This window comes from Amblyomma maculatum, chromosome 3 (assembly GCF_055883805.1).
Source record: "Amblyomma maculatum isolate TAMU_Amacu chromosome 3, ASM5588380v1, whole genome shotgun sequence".
In the NCBI taxonomy this organism is placed as follows: domain Eukaryota; kingdom Metazoa; phylum Arthropoda; class Arachnida; order Ixodida; family Ixodidae; genus Amblyomma; species Amblyomma maculatum.
In genome coordinates, this window is record NC_139346.1 from 130,310,421 (window position 1) to 130,326,142 (window position 15,722).

Sequence of the window (15,722 nt, forward strand, 5' to 3'; positions counted from 1 at the left end):
GTTCATGAGATGCAGCTGGTTCTCATCTTAATGTCACCATTCATAGTACGGAAAAAGGAAAGAATGCCATGTCGACATAAGTGCTCAATGTTTGCACTGCTTTGTTTTTAACAAAACGCAACTTTCTGCAAACCGTAGATAATATCCGTGAAGAATAATTTATTGATCTAGACTATTTAAAAAGGTCTATTTAAAAAGCAGCTAATAGTGTAGTTTCAAGTGCATGATGCTCAGATACAAATTGATGAAGCCTGTTGGTAAACGCAGTATTATCGGCAAAAAAATCTTGTTTCTCATAGTGGTGAGGAAGTGTGGAAAAGCAAAGCCTGGTGATGGCATCATGGACAGCGAAATTTCAAATTCCTGTTGCCTTCGCTGACATCCTGCAGTGCATCACTGGATTCATTATTAATATAAACAGCGTGAACACGAAGACAAGGAACAAGAAAGCCACAGTATTGAATTTCGCAGATGAAGAGATACCTCTAGATATTGATAAGATGCTGAGGCTGGGTCCTAAGCATGCTTTTGAGCCTAGAGTTGATGAGGCTGAACAGGTGACCACGTCACGCTGTATTGCAAATAGATTTGAAGATTCTGATGGGTCGCGGTGCATCCATGAGTGCTTGGAAGTGCTAGAGCACACAAAAGAAGGAATTAACGGGAAACAGTGCCCTATTAACTATATTGCAAAATGGATGGCCTCAAGAGACCTCAGAGTTATACTATCAGACAAAGAAGGGTATTTTACTATTTTTTTCTGAGAATCAGTTTCAAGAAAAAGCCGAGGCTGCTGTTGAGAAGCCTCGGCTGATAAAAGACCATGATAAAAGAGAGGGCTATGGCTCTACTAGATGATCCTGGGCTTGAACGGATACGTGAACAGGTAAAACAATGCAAGCAATTACATTTGCAAGTATTCTTTTCGGCAAAAACCCATAAACGAGATGTTCCGTTCAGAGCCATCGTATCTGAGAAGAGCACGTGGCAGCACCTGGTGTCCAAATATTTGCAGAAACACCTTTCCTCGTTGACTTTATCAGACCCTCTAAGGCTACCTAACTCTGAAGCCCTTGTTGTATTCCTCAAAGAACACAACCCAAGAAAATGGGTCGGCTTCAGCATGGATGTCAAGGATTTGTATTATAGCTTCCTCCATGACTGCCTCCTTAAGCGTGTACAAATGTGCATTACAGAAGACAATAATGAATGTGACTTCATTGACGCCTCAGGTGTAAGTGTTGAAAGTTTCCTTGAACTTTTGAGGTTCTACCTGGAATCCACCTTCATAGGCTGGAAGAACAAGCTGTATACGCAGAAGGCTGGAGTATGCATTGGGTCGAGTGTTGCACCGGTCTTGGGTGACATCTTCTTAATGTACGTGGATAGACACCTGAAGGATAACTTGGAGGGCTTACATTATTCCACCTTCAGGTATGTGGACGACTTTTTAGTATTCACAGACTGTGAAGGATTCAATCAACGAATGAAGGACATTATGGATGTTTTTACTGAGTGTGGATCCGGGCTGGAATTTACTGTTGAAAAACCAGTGGACGATCGGTTACAGTATTTAGATATATTGATTCAATTCGGTGATCATCATGTTTGTTGGGAATACAACCCGAGATCGATGAAGCCGTTGCTAGGCTCCAATTCGGGACATTCCAAATTAGTGAAGAATGGGATGATAAACACATGCTTATTAAATGCGTTGAAGAAATCTTATTACCACGGCATGGGCAAGAGTTTTGAAAGACAAGTGACGAGAATTGCAAAGGCCGGTTATCGGGAGTCAGTTATTATTGAGGCCAGTTGCCGGGTGCTGAAGAGCCTTAAAAGAACGCACAGACTGAAATCCCTGCCCAGCATTGGTGAGAGGAAAAGGAAGATTGCAGTGGTACCGTATGTGCACAGAATTTCGCATGGCCTCAAAAATGTAGGCAAGAGGTATAATGTTGACGTCGCATTGACCGCCCCGCTCAAGATGAAGAGGATCTGCCCGGCTATTCAAAGGGAAAGAGAAGCGAAGAAGCAAGAATGTGGGGTGAACATAGAAACCCATATGTTGGATGCAAGACAGGTGTTGTGTATAGGCTTCCACTCCCTTGTGGAGCCAGTTATATAGGACAAACAGGACGGTGTATTAATAAGAGACTACAGGAACACTGGAACAACTTGGAAAGTGGAAATGACAAAACTTTTCTGGTATCACATTGCCAGTCATGTGAAATAATGAAGAAGAAGAAGTGTACTCCTAAGTTTGACAGTGTTAAAATTTATATCGCAACAAAGAGAAGATAACGAGAGATATAGTTGAATCGTATTTTATTTCAACGGACAATAAGTGTGTCAGCAAGACTTCTCTTGCTCTTTCAAGCAAAGAGGTGTCTTTTTTAAGTGATTTTTTAAAGTAATTTTTTATGCAGCAGGTGAACCTAGGGGTTGTTTCATGTGACTGTTTCGTTTTCTTCATGTTTGTTTTTTCTGGGCCTTGGAGCAAAGGGCTTAGGCTTAGTTGTGAGTCAGCGCTTGTACACAGGCTTTCTTGTTCCTTGTCCCTTGTCTTTGTGTTTGCGCTGTTTCTATTAATAATGAATAAGTACCAACTCACCCAACAAAGTATCTTGGCATCACTGGATGCCACCCAAATGCTATGTGGGCTGCTTCTGTGGTAGAATTGGTTTACTTCTATCAAATCAAATATTTTTGCATTCGAAATGTACCACCGCCTTATGTGACATATGTATCTTTGCACAGTGCTGTGAAGAAGCCTGAAAATCATCGCAGTTTTAAATGGTGATTGTCACCATTTTAAATAGTAGCCTAAAGAGACTACTGCATGCTTCACGTGCGAGTTTCAGTCATGCACCCCTTTAAACTCTATGAATTACAAAAAATCATAAATTGCCCTATAAGCAGCAGCTATCATTAGCTAGGTGCTCAAGAATGCAGGATCGAATCTCGGCCTCGGCCCCTGCTTTTCGATGAAGGTGAAAAGCAAGCCGCCCGTGTGCTGTGCGATGTCGGTACATGTTGAAGAACCCCAGGTAGTCGAAATTTACGGAGTTCTCCTTTACGGCGTCTCTCAAACCCCAAGTTGCATGTTTAGCCCCACAAACCAAACCAAGCCATTAGCTACTTCAGCATGCAAGTGACTCATTACCTTAGCATCCCAATCTCATCCATGTATATAAATCAGCAGTGGGTTTCATGACAAGCCAACATGAAAACTAACATGAGACAGGGAAGATGGAAAAGAGAAACTCACTGACAACACATTTTCAATATTACACCAAGGGCATGTCATGAAAAACAAGTCTCACTTCTGGCTTCCTTCCAGGAGTTGAATTTTTTCCTTTCAGTTCCACATAAGTTATCTCAAGTGAAGCAAATTCCCTTGCATTTCTTAAAGATGGTACCTAGAAGCTACGAGAGAAGCATGGTTTTCAGCAATGTTTCTGGCTGCGTGTGTGGGTGCGGTTCCAAGTATTATTTGCAATGCGATAGACAATGCAAGGGTTGTACTGTGTCGCTATAACCAGTTTACTGCCATGTTAGTCCATTACACCACAGCACTGATGCATAGGGTTCATTCTAATCAATGTGTTGTCCATTGCCAGTAAGTGCCTTATTGTCGCTGGGTGGCACTGCTTAGCAGGCTATCATTAGCCAGAAAATGATAAACTAACCTTGGACTCTTTTAGACAGTTGCAGATAACCTATTTTAAAGGAAACCTTTTTTTGACAAGGGAACCACTTCTCTTCCGAGGCTAATGCTAGTTATTTTACGATATGCTACGCAGATAAGTGTTGCTGCACGCAAGATTGAAATGCAGTACATGCTCACCCAATGCAAAGCATTCCCCTTCCCCCCAGTGCATAGCGCTGTGGAGTTTAAAAATTAATTTAAAAACCGAGGCTCTTGCTGTAAATTATTGCTACTAGAATATAAATAAGGTACATTTGATTGTTTAATTTGCGGCGCACTTTCGAGAAGAATGGTATGGCATCAAGCCACAACATATGGATTCAACTGTCCTGCCCAGTGTGTGATTTCCCCGATGATTGCCATTTTAAGCACTGCTTAACTTTGAACACAACAGCACACATACTTTTAAATATGGAAACCAGGAAAATAGAAGGGTTGGTGGAGGGGAAGGAGGGGAGGCACATAAAGATTTACCTTTGAGGGCATGCACTCCGCTACGCACTCAATCATTAATGCCTTAATTTGTACCTCTATTATCTCACACATGCTTATTAGCATATAGTCAGAAGCTAGCACATTATCTTATCTGGCAAAGATTCCACATCTATGCCAAATCTTTATGCCTGCTGTAACCAAGCTGTACGAACTGTCTGCTTGGCCCAGAAGTAGTGTCTCTCTCTGGATTCTAAGGTTCTGAAGGATTCTATTCTCATCTCAAAAAAAGAAGCCAGAATTGGCAGCTCCTATCACACATTCCGCCACGTCACAAACCTGTCGCTCAATTAGTGCTCATCTGCGTCGCCTGCGAACGCCACTTGCAAGTGGCATGCTCATAATTTTTCCCTCGCTGCACCAAAATGGGGGATTTTCTGGAGAATGAGGCTTTTAAATGCTATCATGTTCAAAATATCAAGGCTGAGTGAGTGTTGCCCACTACAGTTAAGAGAAATTAAGACCACACATTTCTGCAAAGGTATGTTTTATTGTCGCAATGCTTTGAGATGATCAGGGTAATGTGGGAATTTTGAAAAATCGCAGGAAAATTTAAGTATGGCTACCAAAGTACGGTCCTTGTTAAAAGTTTAAACAGGGGGTTTGCTTCTGAACTACATCGTATGGCTCGTAATGTTCGCCATCGTATGGCGCATGCTCTGCCACAAGGGCACCGAAGCAGTGGCCTTGTGGTGGGGTATCCACCTCACATTTGGGAGGTACCAGGTTTGATCCCTTGTGCCACCGTATACCCAGCGGTTTTTCCCAATGGGTACAAGATTTTCCGTGGCCTGATGCTCGGATTTTCTGAGGGTTATATGTCTGGAAAAGGGTCGTTAACCAAAACGCTGGTTTGATGTGTCAGTGATTCATTCCACCATCAGACAACCTTAAGTATGCCTCTTGCGGCAGAAGCCTGTATGTGGCCCTTTCGTTTTTTGGACAGACTAAAAGCAGTGTATTTTATTAATTTGCAGACGCTGCCAATGTCTAGAACTCTCCCTGCAGTCGCACAGTTGTAAACCGGGAAGAGTGGAAGCTTACGCTGATGCTCGATGGCAGCACGAACTTCAGTTTGCTGTCGTGGAACTGCTTGACAAGAGGCCTGCGGCATTTGGCCGCAGGGATATCTCTGCAATGTGGATAATTTGAACTGAAGAAGTCTGCGCACTGTGTCGAGCAACCATGCCACAATAGCATTGTGTGACAGCAGCTGGAATGGTCATGTCAATGTCTCGGTACTCAATGTCAATGTCTCGGTACTGCCGGTATATGCGGGTGCCACTGGAAGAGTTCTAGTGCAGCCACATGCAAAATTCTTCACCTGAGTTGGAGTCGTCACTGATCCTGGCATGAGCATTACTTACCCAATGGGTAAGGAATCCTTGAATCACCTGAAGTCCATTGCATTAGAATGTCAAGCTGGACATTTATGTTTTCATTCTGTAGTCGGCAATGGCTCCGGCATCTTCACTGACAAAGAGGCACATACGATATATCTCTGACACAATACCGTCACTCAAAGACACCCCAGTGCAGTAAAAAGTCAACTGTGCAACACTTTTTGACAAAAATATACTTACATTAACTAGCCGTTAACAGTCGTTTATACGGCTTATAAGCAGACCCCCTGGGCTCTTATGACACTGTATTTTCAATGCAATGCGCAGCAAGAAGTCCTGTGGTCTGTCCATAACAACCTCACAATTTCAAGCAGCGGGCTGCTTTCACTCACCTCAGTGTTAACGTGCACACTATCATATGCTGCAACTTTCACGGGACATGCCACCTAAGCAAACTTTACAGTGAGGACTTGCAGACATGGGTAACCACAATACAGAGCTCCCGTGTCCATGCTGACAAGGCAAACACACGTGGCGCCAACCCTTTGCCAGCACGCAATAAAAAAGAATGGTGACAGCCATACATGAGCCATCTGCGGACAAAAACATTAAATCAGTGTTTGGGCTGTGCATTAATTTGGGCCAGAACAAGAGCTAGGCAAGAATTTCAGCAGAATTTAAAGTTGCACATCGATGGCATTTTGACAGGTTTTCTTTGCAGTAAGCACCTTTGTCACTGACATGGCATGTTGCAAGCAAACTGGCATTCCACCTCTCGACAAAAACAACATTTCCCAACTGGACAGAAGCTGTAAGAGACGAGCACTTTAAACTGTGCCACTCTTGGTCCTGCAGTTAGGCAAGCTAGAGAATGAGGATGCTTGCTGAGGAGATGGGCAAAAGGTGAATACAGCAGTTGTCACTAATCTTCTCTCATGTCCAGTGAAGAGTGAAAAGTCCGCTGGACAATTTTCACTACTTAAATAGTGGAGTTTGTAAACAGTGCTTGCCATTTATAATGGCTGTCAGAATATAAAAAAGCACACGGTCTGCACGCCACCTTCGGCATCTTGTTAATCACAGTAAAAAAGAAAGTAAAAGTGCAAGGCATGTGTTTCGTCACTAGTGCACAAAAAAGTCTGTCACTTACACATCCTTGGAACCTAAGGTATCACCTGCTGAAACAGCTTCACCTTCGTAGTCCAACCAAGTGACTCTCCATTCTGTGGCCCCGAAGAGAACATAGTCAGTTTTCCACTCTGAGTCCTCGAGAGCTTTCCACAGAAGTGGAAAGCACTTTTTCACCATAGCCCTTGAAGACTGGACTAATCGATGGTCATCACTGGAAAGATCCTCTGCAGCATTTTCCACATTAGAGATGTCCGCTGCCCAAGGGTGGTCAGCATCGACTTTCAGTTTCAGCAGAATGGCCTCGAGCAGGAATGCGTGAAACATGGCCTCCATTTGGTCCTTGGCCGTGCTCTCGCTTGAAAGCACAATGTTGATGTCATAATGCCGCGACGAATCACGCACGACTGCAAGCAGGTATGCCGGTGTGGCTTTCTTTCCCCCAGGAATGTTCTCCATCCGGCACAGCAGTTCCTCAGAAGTTGGTGCTATTGCTGACAGTGGCACCCCGAGGTTGATGCTGACAAACGGTCGGCCACACTGAACCCATACTGACTCACGAGCGTTGACCCACCCAACAGGCGCAATGCCACCCCCCTTTTGCAAGAAGTGCCTCACCACAACAGAGTACCGAGATCGGTTGAAGGTTTCCATGACAACGCATGACACAGCACGGTAGTTTGCAAAGATGTGCAGCAGGGTGAAAAGAATGAAGATGGTGCTGACAAGCCTGCAAAACAGAACCGAGCAAAATAAAAAGGTCAAAATAAAGTCTGGTTTCACTGGTTTCACAGCAGGCTGTACTTGCAACACTCAAACAGGTGAAGAAATAACATTTCATAAGCAATATGGTTATTGCATTGCGCAAAATTTATTAAACGGTATATTTTAATGCCAAATCAGTAATGATACTGCTCATCAGCAGATGCACCATTTCCCTCGTAGAAATGCACTCGCACAAGAAAATTAAGATATACAGTAAAACCTCGTTACAAGGGACACTCAATGGACCCGAAAGAGATGTCTGTTGTAACCAAGGTCTCTTGTAACCAAAATTTCTTACCAATTCGTATGTGCCGCAAAGCAGATTCCTTTACCTAAATTCTGTTCCATATCAGTTTCCTGTTTTGTTGCAATATGTCAGGAGCCAAGAAGCAGTTCCTCCTTTTGACTGGGAAGTTAAAATGTCCCTTTGTTTCAGCCACTGGCATCACATTCAAATTTTGTGTGTATTTGAAAGAGTGTACAAACAGCTGCATTTTAGAATATCTTAGAGGAGACCCAAGCAGACAAATTTTTTTCAGTACTTTTTATAGTCACCAATTTTATTCTATGGTCCCGGAAGAGCTAACAAAAATGAAGCTTACACATATGCCAGGCATATTTTCAAAAGTAAGTAAAGAGAAACTTTACCACCTTTTTTGAGTATTTTGAAATTTTTATTACAGCTCCTTGTTTTTATATTCATGCTTTTCAACATTTTGTAGATTGCTTTTAGGAAAGTTCGCACTAAAAATGATTTTTGTGCTATCTATAAGACTCAAGCAAATATTATTTGCATGAATGGAAGAGCACATGAATAGTTACAGTTACATCTACATTACGGTTGTTTAAATATTACACTCATAAAAGTTTTTTTTTAAGATCCCTTGAAATGCCTGTTTTTTTCAAAGTTAATTCCTATAAAAGTTTTGTGCCCATACCTGTATGTTGCTGCAACCTCTTTTGTTTGTGGAGTACTAGATTAAACAAGAACTTGTGATGAGGCCAGCATTGAAGAATAAAGCAAAACCTCCTTGTCCTGGTTTTTGCACTTAGTCTTCACAAGCATAGAGTAGTTTGCTGCACTGTACAGCTGTACCAAAAGCCCAAATAACTGCAAAGGTGAATGTTAACTACTGCACACTTTTACTGCAAGTATGACTAACCAAATCCTTTATGAATGTTGCTAATACAAGTGGCTGATCAGTTAGTGCATGAATGCAGAAGACATGCAAGGATGTGACACTTTTTCAAACACTTTCTCAATAAAAAAAATTTGGCCAAGACTGTCCACCTCCTTGTGAAATCTTTAGTCCTTGTAGCACTCAAGAGTTCCTCTGCAATTTTATAGCTGGCCAAATGTGGCTGCTTGTTTTCATTGATTATTATAATGCCATAACTAACTGAGCAAAAAAGTTGTGGACCAGGACAAAGTTCCTGTCATACTGAAAGCGGACACAGACCCCTCTTGTGCCACAAGGCAACAGTCTTAAAAATAAAAACTCAGGGTAGAGCAGTCCCTTGCCCAAAAGCAGTACCCACCATGTGTTGCCAGCCACTAGCTGGAGCAGCAACAAGCTGAAGAGGAATGCAGCCAAGTTGACAAGGGTCTCTTGGCTTCCATCCTTGGCACTCACGTCGGCCATGTTATTACTGCGGGCCTGGTGCTGAGTCAGAGCAGCCCTTGTCGCTCCCCCAGCAACGCCTACAACGGACTGGGGCACAAGGAAATCTTTTGGCATGCTTGCAAATTCCCTCCTCTGCACTAGTACTCTACATACATCTGACAAAGCACTTAAAGGGGCCCTGAAATGCTTCTTTAATATTATTGTACATCAAAACCAACGTATACGCTAGAGTAAGTGCTTGCACAAATAGAGTTACTCTAAGCACAACCTTAGCCGAACTACAGTAGAATCTCATTGATATTGGTTCAAACGCCCCATAGAATTACACTGTTTTCGTTTGATCATACGTTCCTGAATAACACAATTTCTCGGCCACTACGTTCAAAATTTAAATAAATTGTGGTTGTGCAATACGTTTAGTCATAAACCTTACATGTGTTTACATGCGAGCGGGCTGCACCAAGGAGGCACATGATATGAAGAGCTATAGAGCAGCAGCACCCAATGCACCTAGGCGCTATGGGGCGAAGGAAACAAAAATAAAATAAAAATTATCACCCAATATAAAGAGGGCTGTCCCTATGGATAATTGACATGAATAGGAAAAATGCAGTGCCTAAGGCCATGAGACGCCTCTTTGCATGAAGAACAAGAATGAAACAGTTAGTTGTTGCAATGGCTTCTCCACAGCACAATGGTGTAATAATAGCAAAGCATCCCTAAACACTGAGCAAACAACACCTGCTTGCCATTGCTGTCAATGAACTGAATGTGTTGTGAAATCTCTTCCGTGCTAATTTGCTAATTACAACACAAGCCCGGGCACAATTCTGCGAGCACTAAATAAGGAGCTACTCAAAGCTCGTGTCAAGAAATGCTAATCAATATTTTTATGAATAAAGTGTCAGTAAATGCCACTGTATCCCGCATAACAGATACACTGTCCATAATTAGATGGTTTGGATCATACATTTTTCCTGAATATGCTTCTGTCCATTTTTTAAAAACGTATCCGTGAGGTTTTATTGCAACAGGGAACATGCTTGGGCATTCTCACTATTCTTGCATGCTGCATAAAGGAACTGAGATGTTCATTCTGCTCATACACAAGTGCATCAGCAGGCTCCAACACAATATATGAATTAACAGGAAAGCGACACCAATTTCTTCTCAATGTATTTATACTATGGAATTAAACATAAGGCATTAGTGTATTACAGATCACTAGATGAAATTCAGCTTCACTCGGCAAATAACTTATGACTGAACTTGTTTTCCTATGCAGTTTCGGTTCCAGGAGACAAAAAAATGGTTGTGATGTCAGCATAAGATCACATGAGGCACATATACATAGATCTTTGTTTAGTTGCTGTCGTTTTGTCTCCTGGAGTAGTTGAGCACAACGCCTTGTATAACTTAAAATGACAAAACAGTAATAAAAGGAATTTTTTCATTGCTCCATGTGATTTGATGCTAACTTGTGAGGCAGGGACGTTTGTTTGACAACCAGAAACCAAAACAAACTGCAGATAAAAAAATATTCAATTACAAATCATTTATTGGGTACCGATGAATTCCATGCAGTAATTTATTTGTCATATGCATTATTCCAAATCAAGAACACATTTCATAACGTTTAGTGTCTCCACCCCTTCAATGTCACCTAATTTTTGCTAGAACAGGAGAGGGGAGCTTGAATCTCCAACTTGTGCCTTGTACTGTCAAGGTTACAACTGTAAAACAGCCAGATATTAAACCTCTCTGATCATTGCCACCACACACTAGCTGGTTCCCTTAAGTATCACAAACAGCAAGTGCCGATGAAAAGGGCAACAGTGAGAGAGTTGTTATTTGAGTGCAGCATCAGGGTCATTTTGTGAACCTAATTAGAGCGTTGTTCAATTAGCCCTTTTTGTTTTTAACTGTAGGGGGTACCTACAGCAAACTCTTATTAATTTAAACTTTCTTAATTTGAGTTCAACTAATCTGAACTAACAGCATAGTCCCAGCCAATGCCCATGTAAGTACATGGTGTCAGACACTCCACACACATCAGGCACACACATCAGGCATGTGTGCTATGGCAGGCACAATGACCATATGAAGTCTTTCTTGAAAGAGTACAGCCCAGCATCATAGTTTCAGTTTTGCTTCTCTTAAATTTATGCCATCCTGCCACTGCCACTGGGCAAGTGCGCCAGTCATGCCATTTAGGACACTGCTTTTGAGCACCATTGGTTTTTTAGTTTTATACTGGGAAAGCGTCAAGCAGTTCCAGCACCTATGCATATTACTTTTATCCACACAGTACTAATTATGCTGTTCGAGTACGCTGGACAGTCACATTTTACAGGTGTTTCACAGCATAGTCATTGCATTAAAGAAACCTCGAAATGCTACCGAGCCGTTCGTGAAGAGGCATCACTGCTACTGTGTCGCATTACTAGAACAGCCACGAAGGCATTTGCGATGCTACAGCAATTTTTCGACCCTCCTGACGGAACTTGATGAAACCGCGAAAAATCTTCACAGTCACTTACTTTTCATCTCAGATGTACAGACAACCATAATTTCAGACAAAACTGCTGTGAATCAATCGGTTTTCGGGAGTTTTTTAGGACTATTCGATAATTCAGACTTTAAGATAATTCAAACATTTTCCCTGGTCCCATACAGTTCATAACATTTTGCTGAACGTACATGCTCCTATGCTGGCACAACAGAAAGGCCAATTGCAACCAGGTTCCATCAACGAGTGCTTTGTAGTAGCATGACATGAGAAAGTACTAAAATCAAAATATTGCATTAGCAACTGAAGCAAATGTTCCAGGAATCGCTCGCAAAAACCACCGTTTTATTTTTAACCAAAACTGGAAGAAGGGCAGCCATTACTGAAAGCTGGAAATCACTCGGAAAGGGGTACAATCGGACACTCAGGCGCTGTAGCTGTGACATTTCGGCCAGCTAGCTGCTAGCTGTAGAAACTTCGGCTAGTGGGCATGCATTATATTCGGGTATCGTGCAGGGTGCAAATGCCTATAGCATGAATTTACAGCACTGCGACCAAACTTCAACCACCAACATGGAGTACAGTTTCTTTTGCCCAATGTTTTCCATACTTCTGAGATATTTGACATGTATGTTCGTGCTTTTGATAATACACTGTTTCTGCACGGCAACCGCGGCAGAAATTATAAAATTTTCACCACTGCAACAAACCTAGGACTTCCATAACATTCAGCATACAACCTTTTACTGCCATGCCACCTGTAGTCCATTCACCCACAATGAACCCTGCTTGGGACAGTTCTCGTGTGTCCGTTCCTACACCATATCTCCTATGCTGCCCAACTCTGTAACATGCTTCCAGGTGCATGTCGTCTGCTACATAGGTTTTAAAACACTTGTAACTGCACAACCACTCTTCTAGCAAGCATGAAACTTTGCTAGGATTAGTTTTAGGGACCCGTTGCTCACATTAACAAGAATTGTAGCCAAAAATAAAATTTTATTGCAGTTAGCTTTTAACAGTGCTGAGAAACGAGACAAAACAAAAACAAGTGCTTGTTCTGTGTAGTCTTTGGTGAGTCACTTTGTAGTAAGAGTCTGTGCCACTGCTAACAGTTTGGACATACCTTTGCAACACTGGAAATGCAGAGGATAGGGGTCACATATCCTTTAAAATACTGGCACATAAGTTCCAGGAATATGGCTGCATCATTCAGTATGTCAGCAAAGAGCCTACAAACAGGAAGAAATGACAGAACTTCAGTTTCTAATGCACCCTGCACAATTCACATGAGAAAAAAAGAATAGTAGTCAGACCTTAATTTCAGCTGTAGAACAAGTTTATAGTGGTTTCAAGTATAACTCTTTATGAAGGTTTTAAAGGAACATGCACACAAAAAAAATTTGTCAGAAATACCAGAAAAAGGTTTAATCTCAGAACCACATGAACAGCGAGAGGAAACTTACCTCCACTTTTTGGAGTCGTAATCAAGATTTGATCTGGAGCAAAAATGTGCACAGCACCAATTAGAAGCTCCTAAAAAGTGCTCATCACATGCTCAATTTAATTTACACCAACTTACCCCTGAAACCAGGCAAATAGGATGCGCCCTGTCATGCCTGCACCATCTAAGAATAAGGTAGACAGACATGCCTGTGAATTACACGTCACTGGATGCAGTTAGACATGAACATGACAAACCCAAGCTGTTTTGAGATGACAAGAACTTTCCTTTGTCTAGCACAAAAATGACATGATTTAACTTTCTCATCTTCATGAACACAGCAATAACATGACCACAGGAGATAAGCACATCAACAGCCAACTTGAAAAACTGAGCCTTAATTCAAACTTCATTACTAGCATGTTCTGAATGATTAGAAAGTGCCGTCAAAGCCTAGTCTAGCCTCTGTCTTCATAAATCAGTATTGCTAACAAGGTATAAGCAAATTCCACATAGTTGAACAGCACATGTAGCCAGAATATTTGGTATTGAGAGCTATGCAGCCACTGGAACAAGGAAGAGTCCATAACTGTCTAAGCATTGACAATCACTTACATGCAACATTAATCTTCCGTCCAGGCAAGACTACTGACAATTCACCATTCTGGCCATAATAATAATAATAATAAAGATGCTAGGGCTTTGTTTTAATCTGTACTACATGGAATAACACTGGCACAGACATATATTTGCAGTTACTTCACTTCGGAATAAAATCATTTCAAGCCAGAAATACTACACCAACATCCCCCGAGTCGCATATATGACTGCATGAGTTCTGCAGTATCTGGTAAAGTGACTAGCATTTATCTCAATGCACTACGAAAGAAACCACCTTTTATAACTGCGAAATCTATTCACTTAAACTGACAGCAAAGCTGCATTGAACAAGTGTGTTCGCACCTCTGAGAATCCAGGTCGTCGTCGCAGCCAACACAGATGCACCCTGATCTCCAACTCCAACGCCTGTAAGTACTGACTGGGTGGCCAATGTTCCCGTGATGCTGCTGGCAAATGCCTGTACGCCAAAGGCAGTGTCACCCATTAAACATGCAAGGCCGTGAAAAGTCCCTAAGTGAAATGTTCCGAGATTTCTACAAACACAGAACCTACCTGAATGCTGTCCCATATCTGGTACTCTGTGTAATCACTGCTGACACTTCCAGGATAGCCGACAGGCAAGAATATCTCCTGCAATCGATATATATAAACTCAGAGTTGTTGCTCGGTCTAGCATGTACAGCTGTCATCGCTGTCAATGATGAGCTGTCATCAACACTAGTGGTAGTACAGAATTCTATCGTTTATAGATCTTCACCGTAACATTATGAATAACCTGCAGAACATTTCCCACAGACTACCTTCAAGGGAGAAACTAGTACAATAGATTCAGTAATCATGCCCATGCATGTGACCCTTAGCCATTGCCTACAAGAAAATACCATTTGAGCACCAGTTCGAGCAAGTACCAACCGAGTTTACTACTCCATTTACCCCGCGGAAAATGAAAGTTTTCATCATCCATATTCATAAAAGCACTTGCCAAAAACCTCTCGTCACCAATCATGATCGGACACGGCGTTAATAAAAGCGATAGGCACTTATAGCACCTCATGAACCATGATCGAATATGCCAACTGAGCTCCTATTCCGAGCAGCCCAGTATAAATTTTGCACGAAGTTCACTAACTGATGCACGTACAAGTTTAGCTGATATAATTCTACAGATTGTTATGCAGCTGGTGCGTATCATTTGAAGTTATTAAAAAAATTAACGAGATAATCTATGCACCGATAACTTGCCGATAACGTGAGCTGCATTTGGTTTCCGTCCATCAACGCCGACTTGTAATTCGTTCAACCGACGCCAAAACCGCTTCGGCCACGCACATACAAACTTCGCAAGATTATATGACAAACAGGCGCTCAAGAACAAGCCAACTCACGCTGAAAAATCTTCTCAGTGTCGACCACCTGCGGGGCCATCTCCTCACGACGTACAGCTTATCGCTGTTTTCGAATCTGACATAAGATTGCTGAACTTCTGATCCACATGTCTCGCGTGCTATCACTGTCCCAGTCATCGCGAAATAAGTGCCGGTGACAGTGCACTTCACCTACTCAAACACACACAACGCCACGTTAGCGGCGGCGGGAACCGCTTTGTTTTCAACAGCTGTCACGCGCTGCTATCAAACCAATCGAACTGCAAGAGATGGTTCTCTCAAGTCTCGCAGAGCTCATGCGCACAGGCAGCACTGCAGTCTTTAACCTTGTGTTTCAGTTGAAGCTGCCACTGCAGAGAGCGAAACCACGAGACACAAAATATTAGATAAAACATGAGATAAAATAACACAGAGATTCAGAAACAAAAAGATTAGTGCGCCACCAACGCGCTTTAGAAATGACTGTGTTGAGTACATGCCGCTTTGGGGCAGCACCTGCACAAAAAAAAACTGAGAACATGAGACGCTGGATTGCTGATCCGCTGTATCCACTGCGTGCAAAATATTAAATTGACGTGCAATTAAAACTTGTCGACGAGTTTTTTTTTTTTTAACGCATTTCCACGTTTAGTTTTGATACTGACTGCATAACCTGGTAGCACCATTGCCATTAGTACGCAGTTAGAGCAGGTTTGTTA

The 15,722-nt window shown here is 42.2% G+C and overlaps 1 protein-coding gene across 4 annotated transcripts; it reads right to left on the reverse strand.

The window, feature by feature from the left end:
* Positions 1–4,659: 4,659 nt before the first annotated feature.
* On the reverse strand, positions 4,660–15,487 carry LOC146196027 (RUS family member 1-like). Of its 4 annotated transcripts, none has more exons than XM_084598040.1 (8): positions 15,025–15,487; positions 14,192–14,269; positions 13,982–14,096; positions 13,157–13,202; positions 13,041–13,073; positions 12,701–12,806; positions 8,980–9,152; positions 4,660–7,405 (listed from the first exon to the last, which is right to left on the reverse strand). In XM_084598040.1, exons 1-8 carry the CDS (start codon positions 15,160–15,162, stop codon positions 6,694–6,696), a joined length of 1,401 nt encoding a protein of 466 aa, XP_084454166.1. In that variant the 5' UTR covers positions 15,163–15,487; the 3' UTR covers positions 4,660–6,693. The 4 variants fall into 4 exon arrangements, with proteins under 4 accessions (XP_084454166.1, XP_084454169.1, XP_084454168.1 ...); XM_084598043.1 differs by lacking the exon at positions 15,025–15,487 and adding an exon at positions 14,882–15,020; XM_084598042.1 differs by lacking the exon at positions 15,025–15,487 and adding an exon at positions 14,769–14,874.
* Positions 15,488–15,722: the final 235 nt, after the last annotated feature.